Here is a 25870-nt window from a genome sequence, read left to right on the forward strand (position 1 = left end):
TGCGTTTCTGGCGACCTGTGTTCAATTCCTGGCTTAAGGTCCTTTGCCAATTACATTCCCCTCTCTCCACCCAACACCAATCGCTACACTGTCCTGTGTAATAAGCAAAAAAAAAAAAAAAAAATTGCACTTGCAAATTAGTGAGTTTTACTTTACAGTTACATGGTTGCTACTGTAAATGAAAACAGCGAAAATATGGTTATTTCTTCTACAGTAAGTTCCTCGTCACTAGCTGCCAGTTAATTGTTGTAGTTATTTTCTACAGTAAGTTACTACAGTAAGGTGAATTTCACAGTCAGTTTCTTACAGTGTACGTGCAGACGATTACACAAGTTACACAATTTAATCTTTATTGTTAAAGGTTTCGGAATTCAAGGTTTCTCTGTGCTAATAATTATTATGTTTTAGGCCATATAATGAGCACAAATCTATAAGACATTGATATTTTTCTCTGTTAATCGGAGCAAGGTTGTACTTTCCTGTAAAGCTCCAAATTTTATAACCAATAATTTACAAATCCACAACAGTTCTTTTTAGTAATTTTCTCGCTAATAATTCTTCCAGAACACTGACTGGATTCAAGTACTTGTCTCTTGCTGTTTACTGACATTTTAAGTGTTGCATGTTGGTTGTAAACATAACTTTATCTACAGACTGATGCACTGACTATGGAATTGAAGTGGCTTTCTATTGAAAGCAAAGCTGTGTGGGCAGAGCAGGTGTTCTCACTTCACAGCAGCTCTTGAGGCTTTACTGCTAGTTTTATATAATCTTTTTAATGTGGGTGCAGGCGCCAACTTAACCTGGCCTGAACACACATTCATGCTTTAAATTTATACTGTTCATGTGAAATGCTCTAGGTGACCATGCCATACACAGCATGTAAATGTCCATTTTACTTTTGTATTGCAGACTTCTTGGGTATCTTCTTTCGGCCAAACATTGCAATTGTCCTCCACAGAGAAGGTAACACCAGAATGCATTATGAGAAGCTTAGTCTAAAAGATGGCAGACAAACCCAAATAGAATTTTTAGGCATTAAACATATACTTTTAATTAATTAAAGCCTGGAATGTATTGGCAAACGATAGTTTGCACCGTATTTGTGTGTGCTGTGTATTTTTATGAAAACAATTTCCTGTCTGGTTGACGCCACAAGTCATTTTTAGCCACCTGTCATATAGAGACTACTTTTAAGAATTCAATCAATTCCCAATGGATAAAATCAAGTCCTGCCCTACTTTTTTCCCTTGAATATCCTGTTTCACTCAGACACAAGTCACATTACAGAAGTAAAATGTACTATGATTGCCGTTTCCTGTTATGTAATGAAATAAAAATAACACCAGACCGTCTTTATTCCCTAATGCCAGACAACCACCAGCATCCTAAATCCTCATCCCTCAATTTCACCCACTCATGTCCTGCCACAAGCCTCCCACTGTTAGCAGCACATCCCACATTAAACACAACCCCTGAGAGAAAAATTGTGCTTTACTCCCATCTGAGCTTTAAGTCCACCTGCACCTATTCCCCAATAGCAAAATGTAGCATCACATACCACAGCTGAGACCAGCTACCATGGCCACATGATTCAGTGAGACTGTGTGGCTGGTATTTTTGGTGGTGCCCGGTGGACACAAACATCAGATTAAGGAGGGGGAGGATATAATGAGAGAGAGGAAGAGAGAGGCAGACAGTGGTGCTCCAGTTGTGTGAGAGTGCCAGTAGGTCACATCTCTTAACAGATGGCGAGGAATACCCCTCCTCCACTCAAACTCTGCTCACCCATCCTGGCTCTGCTGCCCTGTTAAAGGTATGAATGACAATAAATGTTCAGTAAATATCATTAGTAGTCTATAGGAATTGCGGTTTTGTTTCTCAAGTGTTGGAAGAATCTCATGAAACCTGTCAACATGTCTTGGTCAAAAAAAAGCCTATTTTAGGACTATTAAGTATTTTCTTTTAATTACTGTAAAGTCAAAGTCTCAATCTCATTACGGTTTAATATAGAAATTTAACTCAGTTTTGTATCAAAATAATCCGAGTTTTAGGGGGATAGTGCTTATGACAAGAATAATGCAAAAAATGTCTGCTTATGCAACACAAGACACTTGTAACAATGAACATATGAGGGAAAATTATATTTGGAGATATGAGGAGAAATTGTAAAAATTAAATATGAGGAGAAGTTCTAACAGGAAAACCCATGTAAGGAATACTGTTAATAGACTGCTGGAAAAGAATAAATCCAAATAACATGGCTGAAATGATGTTGCCCACAACCACTGACATTTTCTGCTCTGCTTGAGGTCGGGAACAAGAGAGAATTGCAGTAAAATTGGTGCTGTTCCAGTTGACAGGAATAGATTTGTGAACACCAGAAAGCACTCCATGTTTCTGCATACACATGAGGCAGAGGTTTTCTGGTGTTTTTCCCCATTCTCTTCAAACACCCCATGTTACTATATTTCTTACTCTTCTAGCTAAGCAAGTGTAGATTTAAAATAATCTACATAAGCCAAATATAAACTGTATGGTGCTGACAATATTATAAAATATAATAAAATGTTATGTATTTATAAAATACAATAAAATGTAATTTAGTTGCACCGTACTTCTCACTGGGTCATGCTAGTTTTGAAGTTTGCATCTATTCAGTGATTTGCAAAATTAAACTGATTTGGTCTATGCAGTGGATCATATCCACTTCTATTTATATAAGTGCACACACTTTAACAATGAGTCATCCATTGAATCATACCTCTGGCTGACAATAGGTAAGTAAATGTAATTTTAATAAAACATTTCAAAACACTATGTTCAGTAAAGTAAGCAAAAAATGTGAAATACTGGCAAAAGAACAGCGTACACTGCAAAATACAGCTCACTGTTTCCCTATCTTTTTCATTGTATGGACCCATACAGCAACTTTATTGACTTCTAAACCAGAAAAGTTTTCTTTTAAACTTATATTATACTGGATGTTTCTTAGCATTAAGCACTTTTACAAGTAATCAATACTCTGAGTGAAAAAGAGACCTAAGTTCTTACTTAAAGGGGTCATATGATGCGATTTCAAGTTGGGTGATCTGTAAAATTGCAAAGATTAAAGTCTCAAACCCAAAGAGATATTCTTTATAAAAGTTAAGACTCTGCCACGCCTTCCTAAAATGTCTCTTTTAAACATGCCCCCACATGTCTACATCACAGTGTGGGAAGATGCATAACACCGCCCAAACGTATACGCAAAGAAAGAGGGCGTAACTTTTATTCTCGCTGTAGTATTATTGTTGCCACCGCCATGTCGTGGAGATGCTGTGTGTTTCGCTGTGAAAGCAATAGTACTTTGTTTGGCCTTCCAAATGAGTACACAACTAGAAATCAGTGGTTAAGCTATATTTACAACACTGTTCCAGAACAGCACAACGCATATATTCGAGTGTGTGCAGCGCTTTTTATGGAGGACTGTTTCCTGAACCTAGGAGAGAGCAGCCTACAATGTGAACACTATGAATGGCTGTGAACACTATAAAGTGGGGCAATTCTAACGTTGCAAGGACAGTCTGGTGCTTCTGACTCACAGCCTGTAAGTACATTTCGATATTTAAAGAATTTGCTACTGACTATTCAAAGGCAAGTTTTGAGCTGTGTAGAGTAGTGCTTGTTTGGCGTTTATAGGATCACAAATGCAGACATGGTGTTATGTTTACGCGGCACGGTGCAACGAGTCATTATGATCAGTAAATATGTTCTCACTGAATGCAACAAATGCCTTTATAGTGGGTTTTATTGTTTTAGTCTCGTCGCATTTTACTGTAAAAAATATGGTAGCAAAATTTTAGGGTTTACGGATTTAACTTAAATTTACAATTAAAAACCATACTTCATTAACTGATATAATGTTAATATTCCAACCTATTGAAGCTCTGAAATCTGTTTAGAACTTTTGTAATACACTGATAACCATCAAAATCAGGTGGTGATGAGAAAGTCATATGATGAACCAAAGCTCATCACAAACAGCTTTTCCACAAGCTAAGAAAGAAAACACTAATATATAGAAGGTGCACAGTGTTATTCATTCAAACACTAAACACCATCATGGTAACACACTATACTGAAATAATGCAATGAATATTAATTTAACAACATTAGATGTAACATACAACCTTGATAAACATAACTGTTAAGAAAAAACTAAGAAGAAACATAGTTATTTCAAAGAAACAACATCAAATTTGAAATGCAATGCAGGGAATTCTGGGAACATCAATTTACAGGTTTTCGCTGTAAATTTTACATTCTATTTCACTTCCAAAAACTGTATTTTACCAAAAAAATAACATGAAATATCCATTGCAGTTTTTCACCGTATATTACAGGGGTTAACCATTAACAGGTTTTTACTGTTGCATTTTCACAGTGTTGTACCGTTAAAATCACAGAAGATCTTATGTTTGATTACCAGGGAATGCATAAACAAATGAAAACAAAGTGTACAAAATGTGATAATGTGAAAAAATGGATAAAAGTGCCTTCCAAATGCATAAACGTCTATAAATCAAAGGGGCCACCATACTGCACCATTTCATTTATGGCTACACCACGGATATGATCTAAAATGCTAGCAGTAATGTAGCTCATACGAACAAAGCTTTCCCAAAACAATTATGCAAAATACATGCCAGGCAGGCAAAAGATAACATACTGTAGAATTTAGCCAGTCATTCCAGAATATCATCTATATCCTGCAGTTCTGAGGTTTTGTTCAGTAATGTAGCATATGGTGAGTGTCACGAATCTGGTCCATGCTCTCCCGGTCAACCACCACTAGAGGTCACCCGTTCACCACATTGACTTTTTCACTCACAACACACTGGACTCCATTTCCCACAATTCATTGCACTGACGACACGCACAGCTGTTCACCATTATCTCGCCCACACCTGATTATCATTTCACAATCACTCACTCACTATTTAAGTCTGGGACTTGCTATTGCTCACAGCCGAGTATTGTTAGCCTGTCTGCACTACAAAGCGTTCTCTGTTCCTAGTTTTCCTCGTGGTTTTCCTGTGTTCTGATTCTTGCCCGTGTTCCTGGATTATTTTTTCTGCCTTGCCCTGTTTGGATATTGTACGCCGATCGTTGACTACGCCTGTTTCCTTGACCACGCTTCTGTCTTGCCCTCTACATACCTGTCTGCTGTTGTTTGACCCTGCCTGTCTTGACCATGTCCTATAATAAAGCTTTGCAAATGGATCCGTACGTCTCACGTCTCGTCAGCCCCGTAACAGTGAGAAACTGCGAGACAAGCTAGATTTTATCCTAATGATGTGCTGGGACTGACTAAAGAATGAGGGATGAATGAATGAACCACTCCTGCTGTTCAAATACGATAGCACTTCCTATAAATATACACCTCTCTGTTCTAATTATATATGAGTAAAATCATACTACCAAAATGCACTAATAAGCAGACTTTTTTTCTTAAGCTACCATATCTCCACCGGGCAGGGACACCGGCAAGGGATAGAAGTATCGCTTTTTATTTTAGTTTTTTCATTTATATGTTTAGTATTTAAATGTTGTTATATGCATGTCAATTTTATTTAATTTCTTTATTTTCTTAAATATGTGGGTATTTATAGAGTTGTAACTTTTAGTTTTAGTTACTTTTTCTTATTTGTAAGTCGCTTTGGGCAAAAGCGTCTGCTAAATGACAAAAGTAAAGTATATCTTATATAGGTTTCAAGGTGCACAAGGCTGGAATGTGAAGTAGGCCAAAGCCACCTTGATGTGAGTACAGTCAAACTTCCTGTATTGTCCCTCGGGCGCAGAGGTGTGAGGAGGAACGTCTCTCTGTCTCACTCACAGACAGTTCTGGGTCGTCTGCACGATCCTGATATATCTGTCAGCTGTCTACAGAAATGCCTCAAAATATCAGACCAAATTCATTGCTACACATTCATTCCTCTCCTAAACAACGCACTAAACTATAATCAAGCCAAGATGCACTTCCACTTCTTTCTAGTGTTAAACACAAAACAAGATTTTAAATAAAGTACTCTTTCCCATGCATAAAAGCTAATAATATGCATCCACCTGTAATTGATCAGAGTACAACAACTGTCTTGTCTTCCACAGTCTTGATTCTAAAATGGTTTTTAAAAACATTTTTATATTCTTTAAGAAATATATCATTTTTCTTTTGATTTTAGGATGAAATATGACCCAGATATTTCTTTGTAAGTTGCACTCACTAGCTAATAAAAATGTTGAATAACTACACTCCAAAAAAAAAAGTTTGTAAAAACAATGCCCAATGTACTGTGTTAACATGAAGGATTTTTTTTAAATTATGCATTGAATTGTATTTCAGGGTCAAAGGAAATATTCTTAACATATAATGGCATTTTTTCCTGGCAGAAAATTACCAGTATAGGGATATATAACTTTACAAATCATTTCACAAACTTTAACAGCCTCTTTCTCCGGATATATAATAATTTAATGATACTCAGGTTTATAGCTCAGAATAACTGACATTTATTGATGCTGGACCACATGGTGAGGTGTAAAATATAGAACGATTTTATTCACCCTTTTAGGGATGAAACACTAACTGTGTAGATAGAGAAACAGAGAGACTTAATGAAAAATGTTTTAAGTTTGAGCATTTGGTGTGCACAACGCCTTGCAGGGGAGGACTGACAGCGACAATACTGCTATTTATAAGCACTGCCAAGCCAGCGAAAGAAAGAGAGATGGGAAATTAGTAAAAGAGAGAACGATGAGATAAAATAAGATTAAACTGGGAATGAGTGACCTAGCAGTCAAAAAATAAAAGGAAGATGAAAATAAAAAAGAATACTAGATTAACTTGAACGAATACGTTCATCTTAAGTGAATATGGGTTGAAGAAGGACACAGAGAGGAGAAGAAGTGAGCAACTGAAAGAGGGGCAGAGAGAGAGGGAGGGAAGAAAATGAGAACAAAGCGGTTAGTGTGAGATCTGCTTCTTAGGTCAGCCACAACTCTCCAGCCTAAGAGAGAGGGAGAGAGAGAGGTTTAATAAAGACCCAACACCCTAGCCAGCACAACAAGCCTTGTGTTTGACGGAGAGCTGTTAAATTCATTTAGGGAGAAAACTTTGTCCCAAATTCTGTCTGCAAATAAGAAAGGGGGTGAAAAAGGGACAGAAGGAGAGAGAGAGAGAGAGAGAAAGAGAGAGTGACACGGCCACTTACTGACCAACACAAAGGCAGCCACAGCTTGGCAGCGACTGAATGCTGTCTCCTCGGCCTGCATCCTCTATATGATCTCACACACCAGTGAAAAACACTGTATGAAGTCTCCTGATTCAGAACGAGTGGTTAAAAACAGTTTTTACTCAATTTAAAGGTTGCATAGAAATGCTGGTGCAATCAACTTTTCTTGACAGTGCCATAGACAGTGCCTTATGCTTGAAAACAGATTTTTCCACCCAGACTCACTGGAAATACGGGACTCTCTGGCGACATTTTTGCAAAACCTATAGCAATATAATTTTTTCTCCATTGCAAATACGGGTTTATTAAACAGCCTGGTGGCATTAATAGATACATATATTTTTATACATTGTCTTTAACTTGCTTCTATGAGTCTTTGAGCTCCGTAATCTTGACTCTAAAATGGTTTTTAAAAACATTTTTATATTCTTTAAGAAATATATAATTTTTCTTTTGATTTTAGGATGAAATATGACCCAGATATTTCTTTGTAAGTTGCACTCACTAGCTAATAAAAATGTTGAATAACTACACTCCAAAAAAAAAGTTTGTAAAAACAATGCCCAATGTACTGTGTTAACATGAAGGATTTTTTTTAATTATGCATTGAATTGTATTTCAGAGTCTTTGAGCTCCGTAATCTTGACTCATGTTCATACCAACGTACTTCACATTGCAAGTGCAATGCTCTACCAGGTGAGCTACAGAGCAAGTTTACCACTTAACGAAAGCCATACATATGCATACAAATGTATTTGTGCAAGCCATACAAATGTTTTTGTTTACAAATCACATGCTATGGTAAAAGTGTTTTAAGGTCATAACATAATATTGTGGAAGGAACACAGTGTTAATTGTTAATCTTCCCCTGTAATCATAATTTGTGTGAAAAGAACAAAAGTTGTTGGTGTTTTTACTGCCACTGATGTTTATTTCAGTCTTATTTCCATTAAGACTTGGCTGGAATGTTTACATTATTAAATACATTTTCTGAGAAAAATAACAGCTACAATGCTAGAGTGTTTTGGATATTATATGCTAAGATGTTCTGTTTTTAGTTTTTGTCTGTGCCAGGGCTGTCCAGTCCTGTTCCTAGAGGGCCACTTTTCTGTTCCAGTTTTGTCTATGACGCTTGTTAGGTTGTTCTGGGTATTTTTCCTCATGGAAAGTGGAATGTGAACATTATGCTAAATGTCTCCTTTTGTGTTTTGCAGAAGAAAGAAAGCCATACATGTTTAGATGACAGTAGTAAAATAAATAACATTTTTGGTTTAATGTTTTCAGTAAAATCTGACTCAAACATCTCGTGGTCATTTTATTGTGATTTCCATCTCTACAACATGACTACAGACCTTGGAGTTGCATTCTTTCATTCTCTTGAACAATCATTAGCAGACTACAGGATCATTGTGAGTTTGGTTCTCACAAACAGCATCAGCCCTGACTATTCCAAAAGAGCTACTGTTTCTCTATGGGTTTCTCCTATCTATCAGTGATACTGATATATCCACAATAAATCTAACCCTTACATTCATCTATTCATAGGTCAGTTATTTTTACTCTTATCACTTACAGGAGGTGTTTCGTCATGTTTTCGCATTGCCTGCATCTGAAAGACTCACACCTTTCTCTCAGATGCATCATGGGAGCTTGTTCACGCTTTCAGACATACGTACGGAACCGGGCAGCTCATAATTACTTAATTGTAATACATTTATATTTATATGACATTGAAAAAGATTTCTGAATGTTCTCAGTTTTCTAATAATGATTTGTTAGAGGGCATTTAATTTTCAAAAATGCATCTTTACATTTACATTAAAACCTTTTTGGACTTTTAACCCCAGTTTTAGCTAAATGTTTTCTTGAAATGGATGTTAATACCATATATGAACAGAATAATATATGTAAATCTTTACCTTGTGAAGTACGTCTAAAAAGTGCAGTTGTCTAATAATGTCAAATGAAAAGTTTTACTTCAATTACTTTTGAAATCATTGGTAATATAAGTTAATATATTTAAATGTACTAAACTGCAACTTTATTATTACAAATGTGTAATTACACATATATTTAAATACAAGACATACAAGTTTTAACAGAAATGTCATTTAATTATATTTTAGTTTTCTTCATAACCCTGGGAAAAAAAAACAGAGCAACCAAAGACACACAGACAACCCATGATTTGCTACTTACTATTGCTAGTCGGTGACTGATTGTATTTATAGTTTAGGGGAGGGACATTCTCATTCTAGAGACTATTTTATTTGATATGGTGTCCTGAAAGGATCTGTTGTTAAATGTTGGCTTGGTTTCATGTTTACACAGATCTACAGAGCAGAACTAACTACATCCTGATCACAAGCAGGCCAGCTGAGCTTATCAGACACATTGTCTGAGGTATGTTTGTTACCTCAGCCATTGATGTCAGGTCAGCATTTGTCCTGGATAAATGTCACACCTAATCAAAGAGAGGAAGCGCTTGGGAGAGAATAGATGCCAAGACAAACCGACTGACAGTCTGGATTATGTTATATTCTATTCAGCTCATTCAGTTTGTGCCAGTCTGCAGCCTCTAGAAGCATCCCAACAGTTACAGTGACTGAGGCTTCTATAGAAACTGATAAATAAAAGACTGAATGATATAATATATGAAGTTCAGTCATTCACTCATCCCAACCATTTTAAATTAATCATACCCCTCTCATTTATTTTAATGAATTTAAAACAAACACAGTTCATCTGAATACAGAGCAATCGAAGGCTTTACAAAAGAATCCATTTAATGTGAATAAATATTCTCCTATATCAAATATGCACACATTGAAAATCATACCCTCCATCATAACTCTCAAATCTCATTCATAAGATTTTCTGGTTATGAGACTTGTGAGATCCATTGGTGTCTGGAGTCAGTGATGCAAATTACACTTTAAAGCTACAGCAGAAGATTTTCAGTAAATTTCAATTTTCCTCATATAAAGCTATAAAATAGATTAGATATAGCGCACAAGTCATATGGACTGCCTTTATGAAACTGTTATGTATTTGGAGCTTGATAAAGCTTAGATCAGTGGTTCAACACATTTTAGCCCCATATATAGGCTTTTCAGATATTTATGCTGTAATTATGACAAAGTTGCTTTTTTATAAACAGAAACTGTAAGTATTTATATATGAATGATTCCAGACGTTTCACAAGCTATATAAACAATATAACAAGAGCAATTATCATGATAAGAAACATGATTTCAGTTTACAGCTTGACTTTGTGTTTTATAGCATTATAATCTTGACTGCTGTTAAATTATTTTATCTATAAATAACAATTTATTCATTTAAATACTTTTAAGTTATCCTGAATCCCCCATTTGCAGAGGCCCACTGATTGAGAATCACTGTTCTAGTTGGAGAAGGCAGGTGAAATATCTTATTTTGCATTCAGAGGAAGAAAGAAGAACATACAGGTGTTTAAGTGAGTAAATGATGACAGAATTTTAATTTGTGGTGAAATATTCCTTTGAGGTATAAACTCACCTTAATGGGTGCAGTACTGAATTTAATTTTCCTGCTCGGGGGCGGATCCTCCTCCGTCGGTAATCCAGCAATCTCAGAGCAGCTTGACTCTGGCTCATATACGTCATCTTCATCCTCCTCATCCTCAAGCTGGCTACCACCAGAGTCTTCTCCTACTGCACTGTAGGCACTGATATCCACCAAATCAGCATTAGAGTTATTCTCCTTCAGAGTACCATCACCATCCTCCTTCTTACTGACCCCCACTGATGGACGAGCACGTCCATCCTCGCCCTTCCTTCCAGTGCCGGTGATACCAGACTCCATAGTGTCTCTCTCCAGGGCCTCTCCAGCGGAAGCAAGTCCCCCATTTTCCAAATTACGGACATCAGCAGAAATAAGAGTACCTTTTGCCTCTGTGGCACTGGCCTGTCCTGACTCACACTTATCTGCAGTCTTAGATTCATTGGCACTAGATTCATCCTTCTCCTCCCCTGTCTTTTTCTCATCCAAGGACTCTGTATCCACAGCTGTGATGCCGTCTTGAAGCTCAGAGGCTCCATTAAGGCTGCTACACCTCGCGTCTTGTTCCTCCTGGTGCTGATTTACCCCATCCTCCTTGTTTGCCCCTGAAGGAAAAGCGCGTACCCGTTTGGTAATGATTTTTGAGTTGAGAGCACCGACGCGGCCGGTGACGGCGCGCAGGGGCAGCGGGGGCGTGTTGGATAGCCGGTGCAGGTTGTTCCGCAGCTCGGCGGCCCGCTCGAAAACGGCGCTGAGCTGGCTGACGGTGGGCGACACGGCCTCGACGGCCCCGCCGATCGCGTCCAAGCTATCCAACGACTCCGTGCTGCCGTTAAAACGCGCGACCACATCCAAACGCGACGCATCCTGAAAACCCGCGGCGCGTTCTTTCTTCAGTAGCACGCGATTAGAAGCCGCCTGCCTCTCCTTCTCCTGCTGCTGCTGCTCAAAGATCTTTCTCGTCTCCTGCAGCTTCGAGTATCTGGGCGACGCGTCCGTTTTGGTATCGAAGCGGTTGACGCGCTCGGAGACGCTAGATCCCAGTTTGAGCAGCGCGCTGTGATCCACGTTCTCGTTCAGGCTGCCAGCCCGCGGGAGCGTGAGACGCACCGTTATGCCGTCGCCGTTTGCCTTTTGCGCGTCTTCAGCCTCGGTGGGTGAGGATGCGCCCATCTGCATGAACATGTTCTTGATGCGGTGTACGTTCGAGCCGTACGTGCGACCGCGGCTGGTGGCCTTAGGCTTGCCATCCAGAGCGTTGCCGTTATTTAAGACATCGTTCGCCGGCTTCAGCGCCTGAATCCCCGCCGCCTCGTACGCGTTGCGGTGAGGAGAGGGACTGCGGAGCGCGGTGGTGCTCGCGGGCTTGGAGGAGGATGGGGAATCGGTCTTCATCATGGTCTGTTAGGCTTCTCCGAGGCGATGCGATAACAGCATCTCTGAGCCCGTGGCCCAGACGTTTCTGTCAGGACAAAACTGTCGCTGATGACCAATAATGTGCCTTGGAATATGATGATGAGAACGGTGAATTAATGCCCATGAATGCGTGTAGAGTATCCATCAGCGGCATGGCACAAGCAACGCACCATCTTCCCGTCTGTGAAAAAAACCCCGCTGATTAATGTCTAAATCATACAAGCATTGATGAACGACTAAACGAGAAACTAGAACAGCGATACGCCCTGGATTTTCACGACAGATTGTGCGTTTATAATCCGGATCGTTTTGATCTCTTGATTTAGTCAGCTGCAGATTTCTGCCTTTCCCAGTGATGGTGCAGCGGCGCAGCAGAGATACAGGGTCATAGAGCGCGTATTATTTCACACCCCCCCAGCACATTGATTTTTATGGGCTCACTTTTAGTCCTCATACCAGGGCTCCGTACTGCACAGCACCCATAGCTGATCTTATTGATCTTATTTTTCTCATCATTTTTTTTCATCAATGACTATGTGAATAAAATAAATACAAACAAATAAGGAAATTATAAAATACAACAACAAATTATAGGCCCATTATATTATATTATTACACTATGCTCACACAGAGGATGGATTTATTTTTTAATTGTTAATCTTTGTATATGCAGATGGAGACCGCAGGTGATTTTGGGCCATAAATTATATCTCAGAGTTTTTGAGCATCTCAGGCAATAAACTAGCATATAGCATGTCCCACATTGGTGTTCTGATTTCGTGACAAAAAAAAATTATAGGTGGACCCCAGGCTCAATTACTTAAGTAAACTATCTAGCTTACCCATAAATAATTCATATATATTTTATATTGCAAATTATTTATTTAATCACTTGAGTTCTACACTCTATTTAAATTGAAGTACTTGATTAAATACTATTAAATTACATTTTAAAATACTTGTAATCAGACTACAATAGCAATAAATTATAATTAATTGATTCTCTCTAATTCCTCTTTTACATAAATTCATCTCTTCAAGATGAATTTATGAATCGCTTTTTGTATTCCCCAATTGTAAGTCGCTTTGGATAAAAGCGTCTGCCAAATGACTAAATGTAAATGTACATCTTTTAAATGTTACTTTTTAAAGTAGTTTACCTCTTATATACACTCAGAAAGTCCAGTTTTGGGGATATTCACACAGAGATCAGTCATTAGTTAAGTGACTACACAGCATTTGACCACTGGATTTACAAAAATCATTTTTAGGTTTAAGAATTGTTTTAACATTGCATGAACTATTTGAAAGATCACTCAGTAGGTTATTTAACCATGTATTACTGTGTCTTTGCAAGGCTTTTATCTTTCAAACACATTATGCATAAATTCACAATATTTTTTTTCTAGTAGTGCATTGATTCCTGAACTTTTTTTGTCATCTGAACCTCTTTCACCTAATATCTTAAGTACCCCTGAGATTTGAAAATATTTTTTTAATAATTATCTTTATATGTGTGTCTGTGTATATATATATATATATATATATATATATATATATATATATATATATATATATATATATATTGCAGAAAAGGGTAACATTCAAATAATAACAATACAAAAATAATTAAGTATCACATTTGCATGTTCACGGACGTTACTACTACTATTTGCCACCTTTTAAGAAAGAGATGGGTTAATATTGTTATTTTAAAGATGACAGGCAGGTATGTCAGACTGTCACAATTAGTGTTAATAATAGCAAAATAAAGATAGTCCTAACATTTGACCGTTAAAAACAATCCTTATATAAAACTATTAAGATAGTAAAACTAATTGTGTTAAATATGAACGACAATTTAGTACAAAGGTATTATTATAGCTTGTGGTTTGCTTGCGTGGTACGCTCTTTTTGTGGGTTTTTCAAATGTTTTCTGTTCTCATTCAGTTTGCTACAAACCACCAGATACACTAGGTGGCGGTATAACATCAATAGGTTCATCTGTTACCGAAAGCAAAACAGAGAGGAAACTATCACCAGCAGACTCACACACGTGGAAACTGGTGCGATAACTTCAATCAAAGGTATGGGAATATATTTATTCTTTTAAATGCATAGGCGAGATCAAAACGTTTAATCCTTTGTCTGTGGTGCCTGTATTATGAGAATGTGTTTTGGCAACCCACAAGAGTTCCGAAAACATAGCTGATGTTAACTATCTAGGCATATTTTTAAACATCTCCGTATTTTTCCCTCTCAGTATAAATAATGTAGTATCGACATAATGTGCTCCACCACATCTGTGGACTGTAACGTTATGTATTTCACGTCTGTCAAGTCATGTTTCTCAAAGAAGTCAAAATAAATATTTTCAGACAGGTTGTTACTCATTATTGTATTAGTAATGTAAATCTAATGAGAATCACATTGACATTAATGAAAGTTTTTTTTTTTTTAACTTACAGTAATGACATTTTGGAAAAGGGTAAACATGTTTGATTCTCATGAAAATAATATCACAATGAAAAAAATCATGGATCTTTCAAGTACATTTCTTAATGTAAAATGTCATTTATTTTGTGGTAAAATCTGACCTTTGAAGAAATATGATGCACTCTTAGTCTTGACCCACTGAAGCCGCACAATGGTTACTTGTGTATGAAAACAGAAATTCTCATATTATCATCATATGTCTCTAGATGACATCTTTAGCACATCAGTTGAAGCGGCTGGCTCTGCCGCAGAATGACTCTAATCTGCTCAGTCGGAGAGTGGTGGCCTCTTTGCTCTTTGACCCTAAAGATGCTGCCAGCTTGGACCGCAGCACCTTGTATGCACTGGGTAAGTCACATGTCTTGCTAGAGCTTTTCCTTCTTTTTCCTCCAAGACACACTGCTCTTTTGAGCTCAGCATCTACTCCTCTCTTATCTAGATCAGGGTTCCCACGCTTCTTGAAAGTACTTGAATTTCAGACATATGGATTCAAGGCCTGGAAAGTACTTGAAAACAAACATAGGTCCTTGAAAGTGCTTGAATTAAATTTAAAATAAATTTAGTTTATGGCGCTATTTCAAAATTGTCCTATATGTGCTGTCAAAGACAGAACGAAACGGCACAAATAATTGGGGTGGAGATGGGGTAGTGCGAAAAAAACTTAGCCTGTGTTGATGTGCAGCCTAGAGTTTTCTTGAGCCGCTCCCGCTGAGTGTCTGACCATTACCGCCCACTCCCGCAACGTGTGTGTCCCGCTCCCGCAAACATTCTAATATTGTATATCATTTTCGCGCTATTAATAAGTAAAATCACATTTGAATGAGCGCTCGCAGTTCACTTTCGATTACACGATCACGCACACTCTGTGTAAAGTGAGCACATCTTTACAGTGCGTGAATAATTATTAGACACGTTGATATTCTGATCATATTTATTTCCAAGAACATTTTACCAATTCCAAACCACATCAATCTTAATAACTACTATTAATTTTGTTATTAATCATTTATAAGTGATATATAATTGTCCATGAAGGCTGGAAGTGAAAAACTCCTTATATTCATGTGTGCAGAATTATTAGGCACGTTTTCTTTTACAGATAAAATGAGCTAAAAAAGAGATTTAACTGAAAAGTCAAAAATGATTAAATCCCCAATGAGAAATATTCAAAACTAATGCAATACAGAAATTGTAAAGTTAAGACATGACCATTGGTCAGTGAAATGCTCACTGGGTCAGCGGGGTTAGACAAAAACAGGTGGAGAAGATAAGACACACGGTAACTGCAAAATAATTAAGAATTAATGTGAAGAATTAGGTGTAAACCATCAAACATTTAGTCTCCAGCGCCACCATTTTCCAGAACTGCAACCTTCCTGGAGTCTCCAGAATTATAAGATGTCAGGTTCTCAGAAACTTTGCTTGCGTAAAAAATCCTAAAAAATGACCCTCACTTAATGAGAATAACATGCTGAAGTGTTGTGAAATACATGAAGACAAATTTTTATAGGCTTTATAGACGGATAAGTTGAGAGCAGTGTTAATTTTGACAGCAAATTTTGATTTAGTTTTAGTCATGACTAAAATGCCATATAGTTTGTCATATTTTAGTCATCTGAGTTGTTTTTAGTTTTAGTCTAGTTTTAGTCGACTAAATATACAGTAAATTTAGTCGGCTAAAATCTAATGGGCTTAGTTACAGTGCATTTATTAAGCATTTCTCTAAAATTTCCAAACTCATTATATAGGTTTGATATTGTTTTTTTTTATCATGATAGACTGCAATTTAACTGCGGTGACACACAACATGCCTTTGATAAAAATAAATAAAACCACTTCTCATAAAGAACAAGAATATGGTCTTCTTTTTAATGAAATACCAATGGTTATATAGGCATTCTTTATAACAACTTGTTTATCATTCTTTCAAGCAGACATATTTATTTCTATAAATAAATTTAGATTAATCTTTAGGGCTACTAAAGTTTTTCAGTCAAGAGCAGTGAGTGATTGTATGTCTTTCTTTTGTTGCTTGATTAACATCAATGACTCGGACAATAGCAACTAAATTAGGCTGCTATCCCTTTAAAACCAAATGCACGGTGACGGATGCAATGTAGGCCTACTGATACACGTTCTCCCTACTGTTTACGTTCACAGCTGTGTTTACGTGAATACTCGTCAAAACGGACATTTCGACATCATTTTGTGTGTATTTCTCCGTTCATGCGACGTAAAAGAGTACTCGCGTGCTGTAAGACGCGCTTTCTGTGTGTGTATGCTTCAGTGTCTGCGCTCAGAAAACAGGACCGAATTGAGTTCTCTCTTGCATCGTCAGATTTATGCATATGTCTGCTCTCCTCTTACTCCCACATATTGACTTTTTTATGTTTTATGCGCCGTGCAGCAAGTGTATTTTAGCTTATGTCCCGCCGGTTCATATGTTTGCATCTAACCTTCTATGCAGCAGATTCGTTCTGAATGAATCTCTTCCCAAATTGTCCCTCCCTAACATTTTAGATTAGATGGATAGATATGTCATAATTTTTGTCATTCAAAAATAGTTTTCGTTCATTATCGTCTCATTGTCGTCAGTGAAAAAAATGTCGTTGATGAAAATTATGATAAAGTATTCGTCAACGAAATTAACACTGGTTGTGAGTGACTCTTGATGGACCAGCACCACATCCTCGTGTACCACTGTTTGAAGAATTTATCTTCCAGAATAGCAGTAAGTTTTAGGAGCTCATTTTTAGTCAATCTCTGCAAGACAGACTTTTCAGGATAGGAGATGGACTAAAAATGAACTCCCAAAACTTACTGCGACATGGAGCTAAGGAGAAAATGTAGAACTTGAAAAATAAGAAAAACTGCTTAGTGGAACGCGTTTACAGTTTAAAAGCAAATAGAAAGTCCTATTTTTTATTTCTTTTCTTTATATTTATTTGCAGATTTGCACATGTACAATGTTTAAAATGTTCATGTTTGAGCAGCTGCATTCCTCTAGGTCAAAGATGAAAAAAATGGGATTTACAAAATAATTTTGACTTAGTTGTTTATTAATGAGTAACGTCTCTATTGAGAGAACATGCTAATGTTAACAGGTTTACAGTGTTATTACAACATTTAACCACTTTTTATTCATTTAAAAATTGTGAAATTCTTTCAAATTTAAATCTTGTACAAGAACTACAGCAAAAAACAGTTTTGTTTTTTGTAGTTTGCTGTTTTTCTAAAAATATTTTAGAAATTGTATTTGAATATTACCAGTATTAACTTCAATGGATTTCATTAAATTCTTCGAACACGACTACTCAAAATGGTCTAAATTTATGAAACCTACACATTCAAAACATTATTACTCTGAAATTTTTAATGTAAATGTTAAGTGTAAGTAAAATGTTTAGTACTGTAAGGTCTTTCATGACACTACATATGCTGGGGTGTGAATTTGATAGGTGCTTGATAGAAAATAAATGGTGCTTAAAAAGTCCTTGAAAGTCCTTGAATCTGGTGTTCATGAAAGAGTGGGAACCCTGCTAGATGAAACAGGAGATCATGACCAGTCCATAAATGACTTTTGATTATGTGCAATTGTGTTTGCTTTCTAATAGCCAAATATATTGCCATTTAAATGGGTGTACTATAAATAGGTTTTTAAATAGGAACCATCAGTGGTCACGTTATCATTTCTGCAGTGTTCGGCATTTTATTTGATGTATGCTCATTTGTGTGCATGGATTACTTGCTTGAATATACAAATATTTAAATATTGTTAGGTTCTAGGCAGAGTGGCTCATTTACATTATTCACAATACTTTATGGAAATGAGTTGTTGCTGCTGAGCACTTTGTAACAATTTTTATTCCCATATTAACAGGGACATTTCTTAATAGTGACAACAGTTGGAAAGTAAAAAGCCCATTCATTTTATGATTTATAACAATAACACATAGGCCTATACCTTTTAAGACAGACCTACCGTAAGTTCGGAGTTTAATCAATCGTGCTTGCTTTTGATGAAGCCATCTATTTGCATTATATCAACTTATCTTTAAGATATTCACTTTTAACAGCTGAATTCCTGTTGAAAATTCCACAAATCAGAGATTTGTGACAAGCAAATCACACCAAGAGAGCTTGCAGGGACCTCCCACTCCCATGAAGCACCGCAAGTTACATAATCGACTCAGTCTTTTAAAATATTTAAATATTTGCAAATGTATGTGTATTTTGAATGTTTAAAAATATAGGTTATTGTTTTTGTAGACATAATCAACAACTTTAAATGAAGTTATATCATTCGGTAATGTCATTTGCATTGCTTCATGGGCTTGTAGTTTTTTCTTTCACTAAAGCTGTTAAGTACACAGTCTTGTATTTTTGCCTGTTTTTGATTTTCAAAAAGAATGAAAGTTTGTAATTTTGTGATTCACCTTGTTAATTGGTTGGTTTGTTTTATTGCTTATGGTGCTTTAACAAAGATTGTAAAAAATGGATAAAGAATATAACTAATTTTTCTGGTTAACATTGACATACAATTTATTAAAAAAGAAAATATTATATATAACGTTGAGCTGTTCACAGGTTAGGGTCATCTCGCAGTCATCGTTTCTCGTTTAAATCTTTAATTGATTAGCTTTTACCAAATGATTTACTGTAATCATTCACCTGTATATAATCATTCATTGCAATGAATAGAAATAGTCATCTCGTCTAAATGTCTGCTGTTATTGATCATTGTGAACAGGCTGCACAGGAATTGAGGAGCTGATGGGTATTGATCCAGCGTTCAGTGAGTTTCAGGAGACTCTGTTTAGTCAAGCCTCTTTGACTTTAGAGCGCAGTGTTCAGACAAAAGAGGTCAACAAGAAACTGGACAAGAGCATCTCACTCTTTCTCACTCGACTGTCACCTTACTTTCTGCTCAAGCCTGCTCTGAAATGCATTGAATGGCTAATACACAGGTAAGTGATTTGCTGTTGTCTCAGATTGTCTGTGTGAAATTCACTTCATCAGTTTTCAGACTGTCGTTTTAGAGTGTGATAAACTTTGTAAATGGCAAAATTGTGCTGTACTTTAGAGATGTTTGTCATTTAAAGACGATGCGTGTAAATTATTTGATGTTGATTTGTGCAGAGACAGCTGTAAGTAATCCATTTGTAGGTTGACCTCCAGAAATACACTGATTTGGTCATATTTTTTGAGATTCCATTTGGAAATTAGACACCTTATATATGGAAAGCGTGGAAAGAGTCTTCACTGATACAAATTTGATTTCAGATTCCACATTCATCTGTACAACCAAGACAGCCTGATTGCTTGTGTTCTACCATATCATGAGACTAAAGTGTTTGTACGAGTGATCCAGCTTTTAAAAATTGAAGATCCAACCCACAAATGGCACTGGTTGCATGGACTTCAGGTAAGCCATAACTTATACATCACCTGGAAGTTGAATAAATAAGCTTTCCATTGATGTATGGTTTGTTAGGATAGGACAATATTTGGCCGAGATGCAACTATTTGAAAATCTGGAATCTGAGGGTGCAAAAAATCTAAATATTGAGAAACTCTCCTTTAAAGTTGTCCAAATGAAGTTCTTAGCAATGCATATTACTAATCAAAAATTAAGTTTTGATATATTTACAGTAGCAAATTTGCAAAATATCTTCATGGAACATGATCTTTACTTAATATCCTTATGATTTTTAGCATAAAAGAAAAATCAATAATTTTGACCTTACAGTGTATTTTTGGCTGTTGCTACAAATATACCCCAGCGACTTAAGACTGCTTTTGTAGTCCAGGGTCACATATATGCAGTTGGTGTAAAGAAAGCTACAGCTTAATTTGGGTCTCTACAAATTACACTGTGCTTTATCTATAGAAACCTGGTGTTCCCCTGGCCCGAGGAACTCTGCTCACACACTGCTATAAAGATTTAGGCTTCATGGATTTCATTTGTTCTGTGGTCACAGATTCAGTAAAGGTAAGACGCTCTGGCTGGGTTTAGTGCAGGTTGAAGTCTGCAAGTCCAGTAATGCTGCTAATACTTTATTGAATTATGTTGTAGGCATACTCTGGGTTTGTCCGTGATGGGAACTGTCCGCAGCTGCGTGTGATTTTCTCTTTCTATGCATCCACCATTGTTTCTGCGCTAGATGCAGTGAGGAAGATAACTAACTCTATTATTGCCAAACTGCTTCCGTTTGTACAACTGGTAAGACAACAATTCAGTGACATGATGTGGATAAATATAAGTTGATAAATATATGTATACAGGTGTGTTTGATGGATCATATATTTGTTATAATGATAATTATTCTTGATTGTGCATCGATATAACTTAGATCCTGAGAACATCAAATTCCAATTAAAGGCAGGGTAAGCAATAAGGTAAGCTCGGCTCGGCTGTTCACTGAACGCTTTCTCCTCCATAACACGTGTAGACACGCCCCTTACTGCTGATTGGCTACAAGTTTGTTTTGGTACTCGGCCCCAACTCAGTTTTCAGTTTTTTTTTTTTTTTAGCTTTAGTTTTCAGTTTTCAACGTTTTTTGAAAAATCGCATACCCTGCCTTTAAGTTTTATATTCAGGTTGCAGCCATATTCTGAATGGGATGTGTGTATGCATAAACCTTTCCTTTCCCGCGGTTATTTCTCAGCAGATTGAAGATGCTGTCATACTTTGTTCATTTGTTAGTTTTATTACTACTTTCCACAGTAATCTTAAATTTAATTATCCTTCCCAAATTCAAAAATACCTGTTCCACACTCTGTCCTGAATGAGGTGTTTAAATGCAACAGATTCAAACAAGCTTATTCCAGGAGAGAAAATTGAAATTTGTGGAATCAGAATATTGTCTTAAACTGAATATGGCAATCAAATATGATGCTTACATGACTAAAAAAATGTTGCCAATATTAAATAAAATATTGCCAAATTCCATTTAAAGGGGTCATATAATGCGATTTCAAGTTTTCCTTTCTCTTCGGAGTGTTACAAGCTGTTTGTGCATAGATAAGATCCCTGAAGTTGCAAAGACTAGTCTCAACCAAAGAGATATTCTTTATAAAAGTTAAGATTCTGCCACGCCCCCCTAAAACGTCTCATTTAAACACGCACCCACATGTCTACGTCACGATGTGAAAATATTTGCGTAATGCCGCCCAAATGTTCACGCAAAGGTGGCGCGGTTTCAGTAACTGCAGTAGAGTTAATGCAGCCGTGTCAGGGAGACGCTGTGTGTTTCTAGGCGAAAGCAAAAGCACTTTATTTGGCCTTTCGAAAGTAGATGTATTTAGGAATCATTAAGATTATTTACAACAGAACAGCACAACCCAGATGTTCAAATTTGTGCAACGCATTTTATGGACGACCGTTATGTGAACCTAGGAGAGGAGGTAATTCTGTCTTTGCTATGACAATCTGGCACTGGAGTTTTGCGCATCGTGTGTGTGTGTGTGTGTGTGTGTGTGTGTGTGTGAGAGAGAGAGCGAGAGAGACAAGGTCACGTCACAGTGGTGTCAGCTTTCTTAATCATGGCTTGTGTGCGAATACATACGAGCATCATCACTGTGTCTATTCCCCTTTTGGACTTGAACTTATGGTAAAACTAAGGACATTATTAACTGTCTTTATATTTACTTTGAACGCTGAAGCTTGCGGTTATTGTAAGGGGCGTTACTGACTGTTCCCAGTATATCTATCAGTAAACCTAAATAAAATTCTGCTTTTTTCCTCTCCATAACCAGGGCCTGAAATCTAACCTTTTAGACTATGCGTCTGCCACTTATATGATCGTGTGTCAGATGGCAGTGAAGGTAGTAATGGAGGCTCAGCTGGTGGACTCTCTGACCGTGCAGTTGTGCAAGTCTCTACGTCGAACACCTCAGCTGTCCAAAGAGGGTTTGAGCTGCATTATCATCCTCTTGCAGAATCAGAAAGAAGGTGTAGTTGGTCCAAAGTAAGTTTTAGTGATTTTACTTGAATTAGTAGTTGTATAAGATGTGTTCCCTAACGTCTTTAGTACGTTTTCTTTCACATTTTTTCTGCATCTAAAATGCTATATTATCTTGTGCCTTTTCTCATTAGGGCATTTGGGTACCTGTGTGCTATCCCCACCCTGGTGTCCACTCTCCAGAGTATAGCAACAGTCCATGACATCAGTCCCCTTCTGCGTTATCTGCTGCCCCATCTTATACATTCTGTGATGGCCCAGCATGGTTAGTGTCTATTATAAATTATTTATTTGTGTAATTATTTTTGGGGGAAAAAAAATGCATGTGGCCTTGTTGTTTAATCACACCAATCTAATCAATTACAAATGGACAAAATCAGGTCCATGTAAACCACACCAAAGTGCTTCAAGTAATGAGCTGTGTAAAATCAGACAAGTAGTAGAGTATTGGCAAAAAGTCTTTTTTCATCTCTTGTGAAATGCTGCATTCATTTTTTTGTCGTAGGTACCGTAATAATGAGATTGCAGCTTGGAGCTATTTCCAAGCTTTGGAAATAGTCTTTGTTTGTTGATAACAGCAGAATACATCATCACAACATTAATTATTTCCGAAGGCTGGAATGCACTACATCATACACTTGCCTTATTTGTAACGGTTAATGATTCTTGTAATGGTCACAACTGGGCATCATACACTAAACGTTTTAGGATCACACACTTCCAAGCATTGAAGTTGTTCCGAACACAAACAAAACATGCAGAAACATGCGTCTCATTATTCACGAGTTCACACTTACATATAATAAATAGGATAAAGTTTATGCGTATTTGGCGTGCTGTCCGAGGGGAGTGCTCTGAGCTCGGAAGTTTGGCCTGAACCCTGAGTACCCCCCTATAGGTTAGGACAGGAATAGTTGTAAGTGCGGAGAAGGGGTGGCGGAGGGATGCTGGAAAACTGTCAAGGAACAGAGGTAAATCTGCTGTGTATATATACACACCTCTTATCTTGTTAACTAGGTTGATTACTGATTGTGCTCCTCCTGAACTTTGTTAATAAAACATAATTTAGTTGATGCATGAAAAATGAGAACAATAATGTGAAAACAATAACCATAATGTGTTCTAAAATCAACTTGTTCGATATCTTCAGACTTTATGAGATCTTAGTAATAAGCTAAATATAAGTTTGTGCTCATCATACACAATGCAGTTTTCTGTGAAATTTGTCAACTCTGACTGCTGAAGATCTGATTACTGGCTCTGATTATCAGCAGATAGTGTTGACGAGGCCAGACTGAAAAGTGGGGCAAAAAACTGGCCGAAAGTCATGTACTGTATTCCAGCCTTTAGTTTGTCACTTCTCTAAACATGGAAAGTAGTTGTAATCAACAACGAACTTCTAATCTGACTCTTATGTAACTCTTTAATACCGAAATCATTCATGCCTAATAACACAGTAGTAATCATAGTAAAATTGCTGTTATCAAATGGTTAATTGCTTTATTTATTTTGTCTCTGTAGATGAGCAGCAAAATGAAAGTTTGTCAGACAGTACTGGACTATTACAGTCAGTGTTTCAGGATCTTCAACTCTCCAGCAACCTGGAGAACACTGCAGCAAAGTAAGTGTGGTTTATACGAGTGAATCTCTCTTTATCCTGGACATTATGTATGTATGATGATCTGATGATGTGTTAGATTTTTAATCTTCTACAATTATCATTTTGAGCAGGCTGCTTCTTGAGGAGTATGTTTCCTGCAGCAATGAGCTTCCCTCGGATAGGATTTCAGCTCTTAATCAGAGAATTCAATCTACTGTACAACAGTTTGAATCCAGGTAGGTTCTCTTGTGCGCTTTAGTGCTGTAGTAAAGCTCTTAAAATGTTATTTCATAAGGAGTGTTTTGGTTCTGGTGTTTATCTTTAAAGGTTTTTTACTCATAGGTATCCATGTGCGCTGGATGTAGCATTGGAAAATCGTGTCACAAATGTGTCGTCTGACCATGAAAAAAGCGTGCTTCATCAGTTCATCTCTCTAACTATGAGCTGTGGAAAATATCAAGTAGGTCTATCAGGTCTTTTATTGCTTTAAGCAGCTAGACTTTGTTTTAAAGGTAACAAATAATCTACAATATTGTACTGTCACAGGAAACTGGCACAGATGTGTAGTACATCAGTTATCTGTGACAACGGCTGTGAGAAAAATTATTTTGACAGCCCTTGTGCTAATGTAAATTAGGTATTTATTTTAAGGTGTCATTGTTATACGTTACATGCAATTACTAATTGCGGGGAAGTTGTGGCCTAATGGTTAGAGAGTCGGACTTGTAATCCAAAGGTTGCGGGTTCGAGTCCCCGGCCGGCAGGAATTGTACGTGGGGGAAGTGAATGTCCAGCACTCTCTCCACCCTCAATACCACGACTGAGGTGCCCTTGAGCAAGGCACCGAACCCCCAACTGCTCCCCGGGCGCTGCAGCATAAAATGGCTGCCCACTGCTCCGGGTGTGTGTTCACGGTGTGTGTGTTCACTGCTGTGTGTGTGCACGTTGGATGGGTTAAATGCAGAGCACGAATTCCGAGTATGGGTCACCATACTTGGCTGAATGTCACTTCACTCACTTCACTATTATAATAACAATAAATTATGCATAATTACATGCAAGAAACCTTAAACCTAATCCAAACCCTAACCATATAGTAAGTACATGTAATTACATTGTAACAAGGACACCTTAAAGTAAAGTGTAACCTTGGGTTTGTAGTTACCAATTGACATCTTTACAATGTTGTTCTTCTATGCAGATCCTGCCAGATTCAGACACCGCTCTGATACTCAGTCTGAATCATCCACTACCTTCAGTGAGAAATATGACTGTGGACTACCTAAAGGAGATCCTCACCTCAGGACATGTGTGTATCTTTTGAATTCTCCTTTAATGCTAACTTACTATTTTCCCCTTTTCATCCACGAGACCCACATTAATGAAGTAATGAGATGCTGGTTGTCCATCTGACTATGTTTTTATGGAGCAGAATGGCTTTGATGAGGCATTTCTGAAGGATGCATTGCTGGAGAGAATAAAGGATGATGTGCCAGAGATCGTGCTGTCTGCCCTTAAAGCTTTGCAGGTAAAATTACAATGTCATGAATTGTAATCTCTTTTGGTGATGTAAACTT

General features: G+C 37.2%; 2 protein-coding genes across 2 annotated transcripts in view; one reads left to right on the forward strand and one right to left on the reverse strand.

Moving 5' to 3' along the window:
• Positions 1-12595, reverse strand: part of LOC306852489 (neurabin-2-like) — a 29134-nt gene extending 16539 nt beyond the window's left edge. The window contains exon 1 of the mRNA XM_079389367.1: positions 10815-12595. Within this exon, the coding sequence (XP_079245493.1) occupies positions 10815-12215 (1401 nt within the window). The 5' untranslated portion in view covers positions 12216-12595. The remainder of the gene's footprint in view (positions 1-10814) is intronic.
• Positions 12596-14256: 1661 nt separating this feature from the next.
• LOC306852482 (HEAT repeat-containing protein 1-like) overlaps positions 14257-25870 on the forward strand; it is a 36728-nt gene continuing 25114 nt past the window's right edge. The window contains 13 exon segments of the mRNA XM_079389356.1: positions 14257-14320; positions 14936-15077; positions 19480-19696; positions 20013-20154; positions 20620-20721; positions 20806-20952; positions 22488-22699; positions 22828-22958; positions 24215-24314; positions 24425-24529; positions 24636-24753; positions 25495-25602; positions 25726-25821. Coding sequence (XP_079245482.1) covers positions 14936-15077; positions 19480-19696; positions 20013-20154; positions 20620-20721; positions 20806-20952; positions 22488-22699; positions 22828-22958; positions 24215-24314; positions 24425-24529; positions 24636-24753; positions 25495-25602; positions 25726-25821 — 1620 coding nt within the window. The 5' untranslated portion in view covers positions 14257-14320.

The sequence above is a fragment of the Barbus barbus genome (assembly GCF_936440315.1).
Source record: "Barbus barbus genome assembly, chromosome: 32".
In the NCBI taxonomy this organism is placed as follows: Eukaryota; Metazoa; Chordata; class Actinopteri; order Cypriniformes; family Cyprinidae; genus Barbus; species Barbus barbus.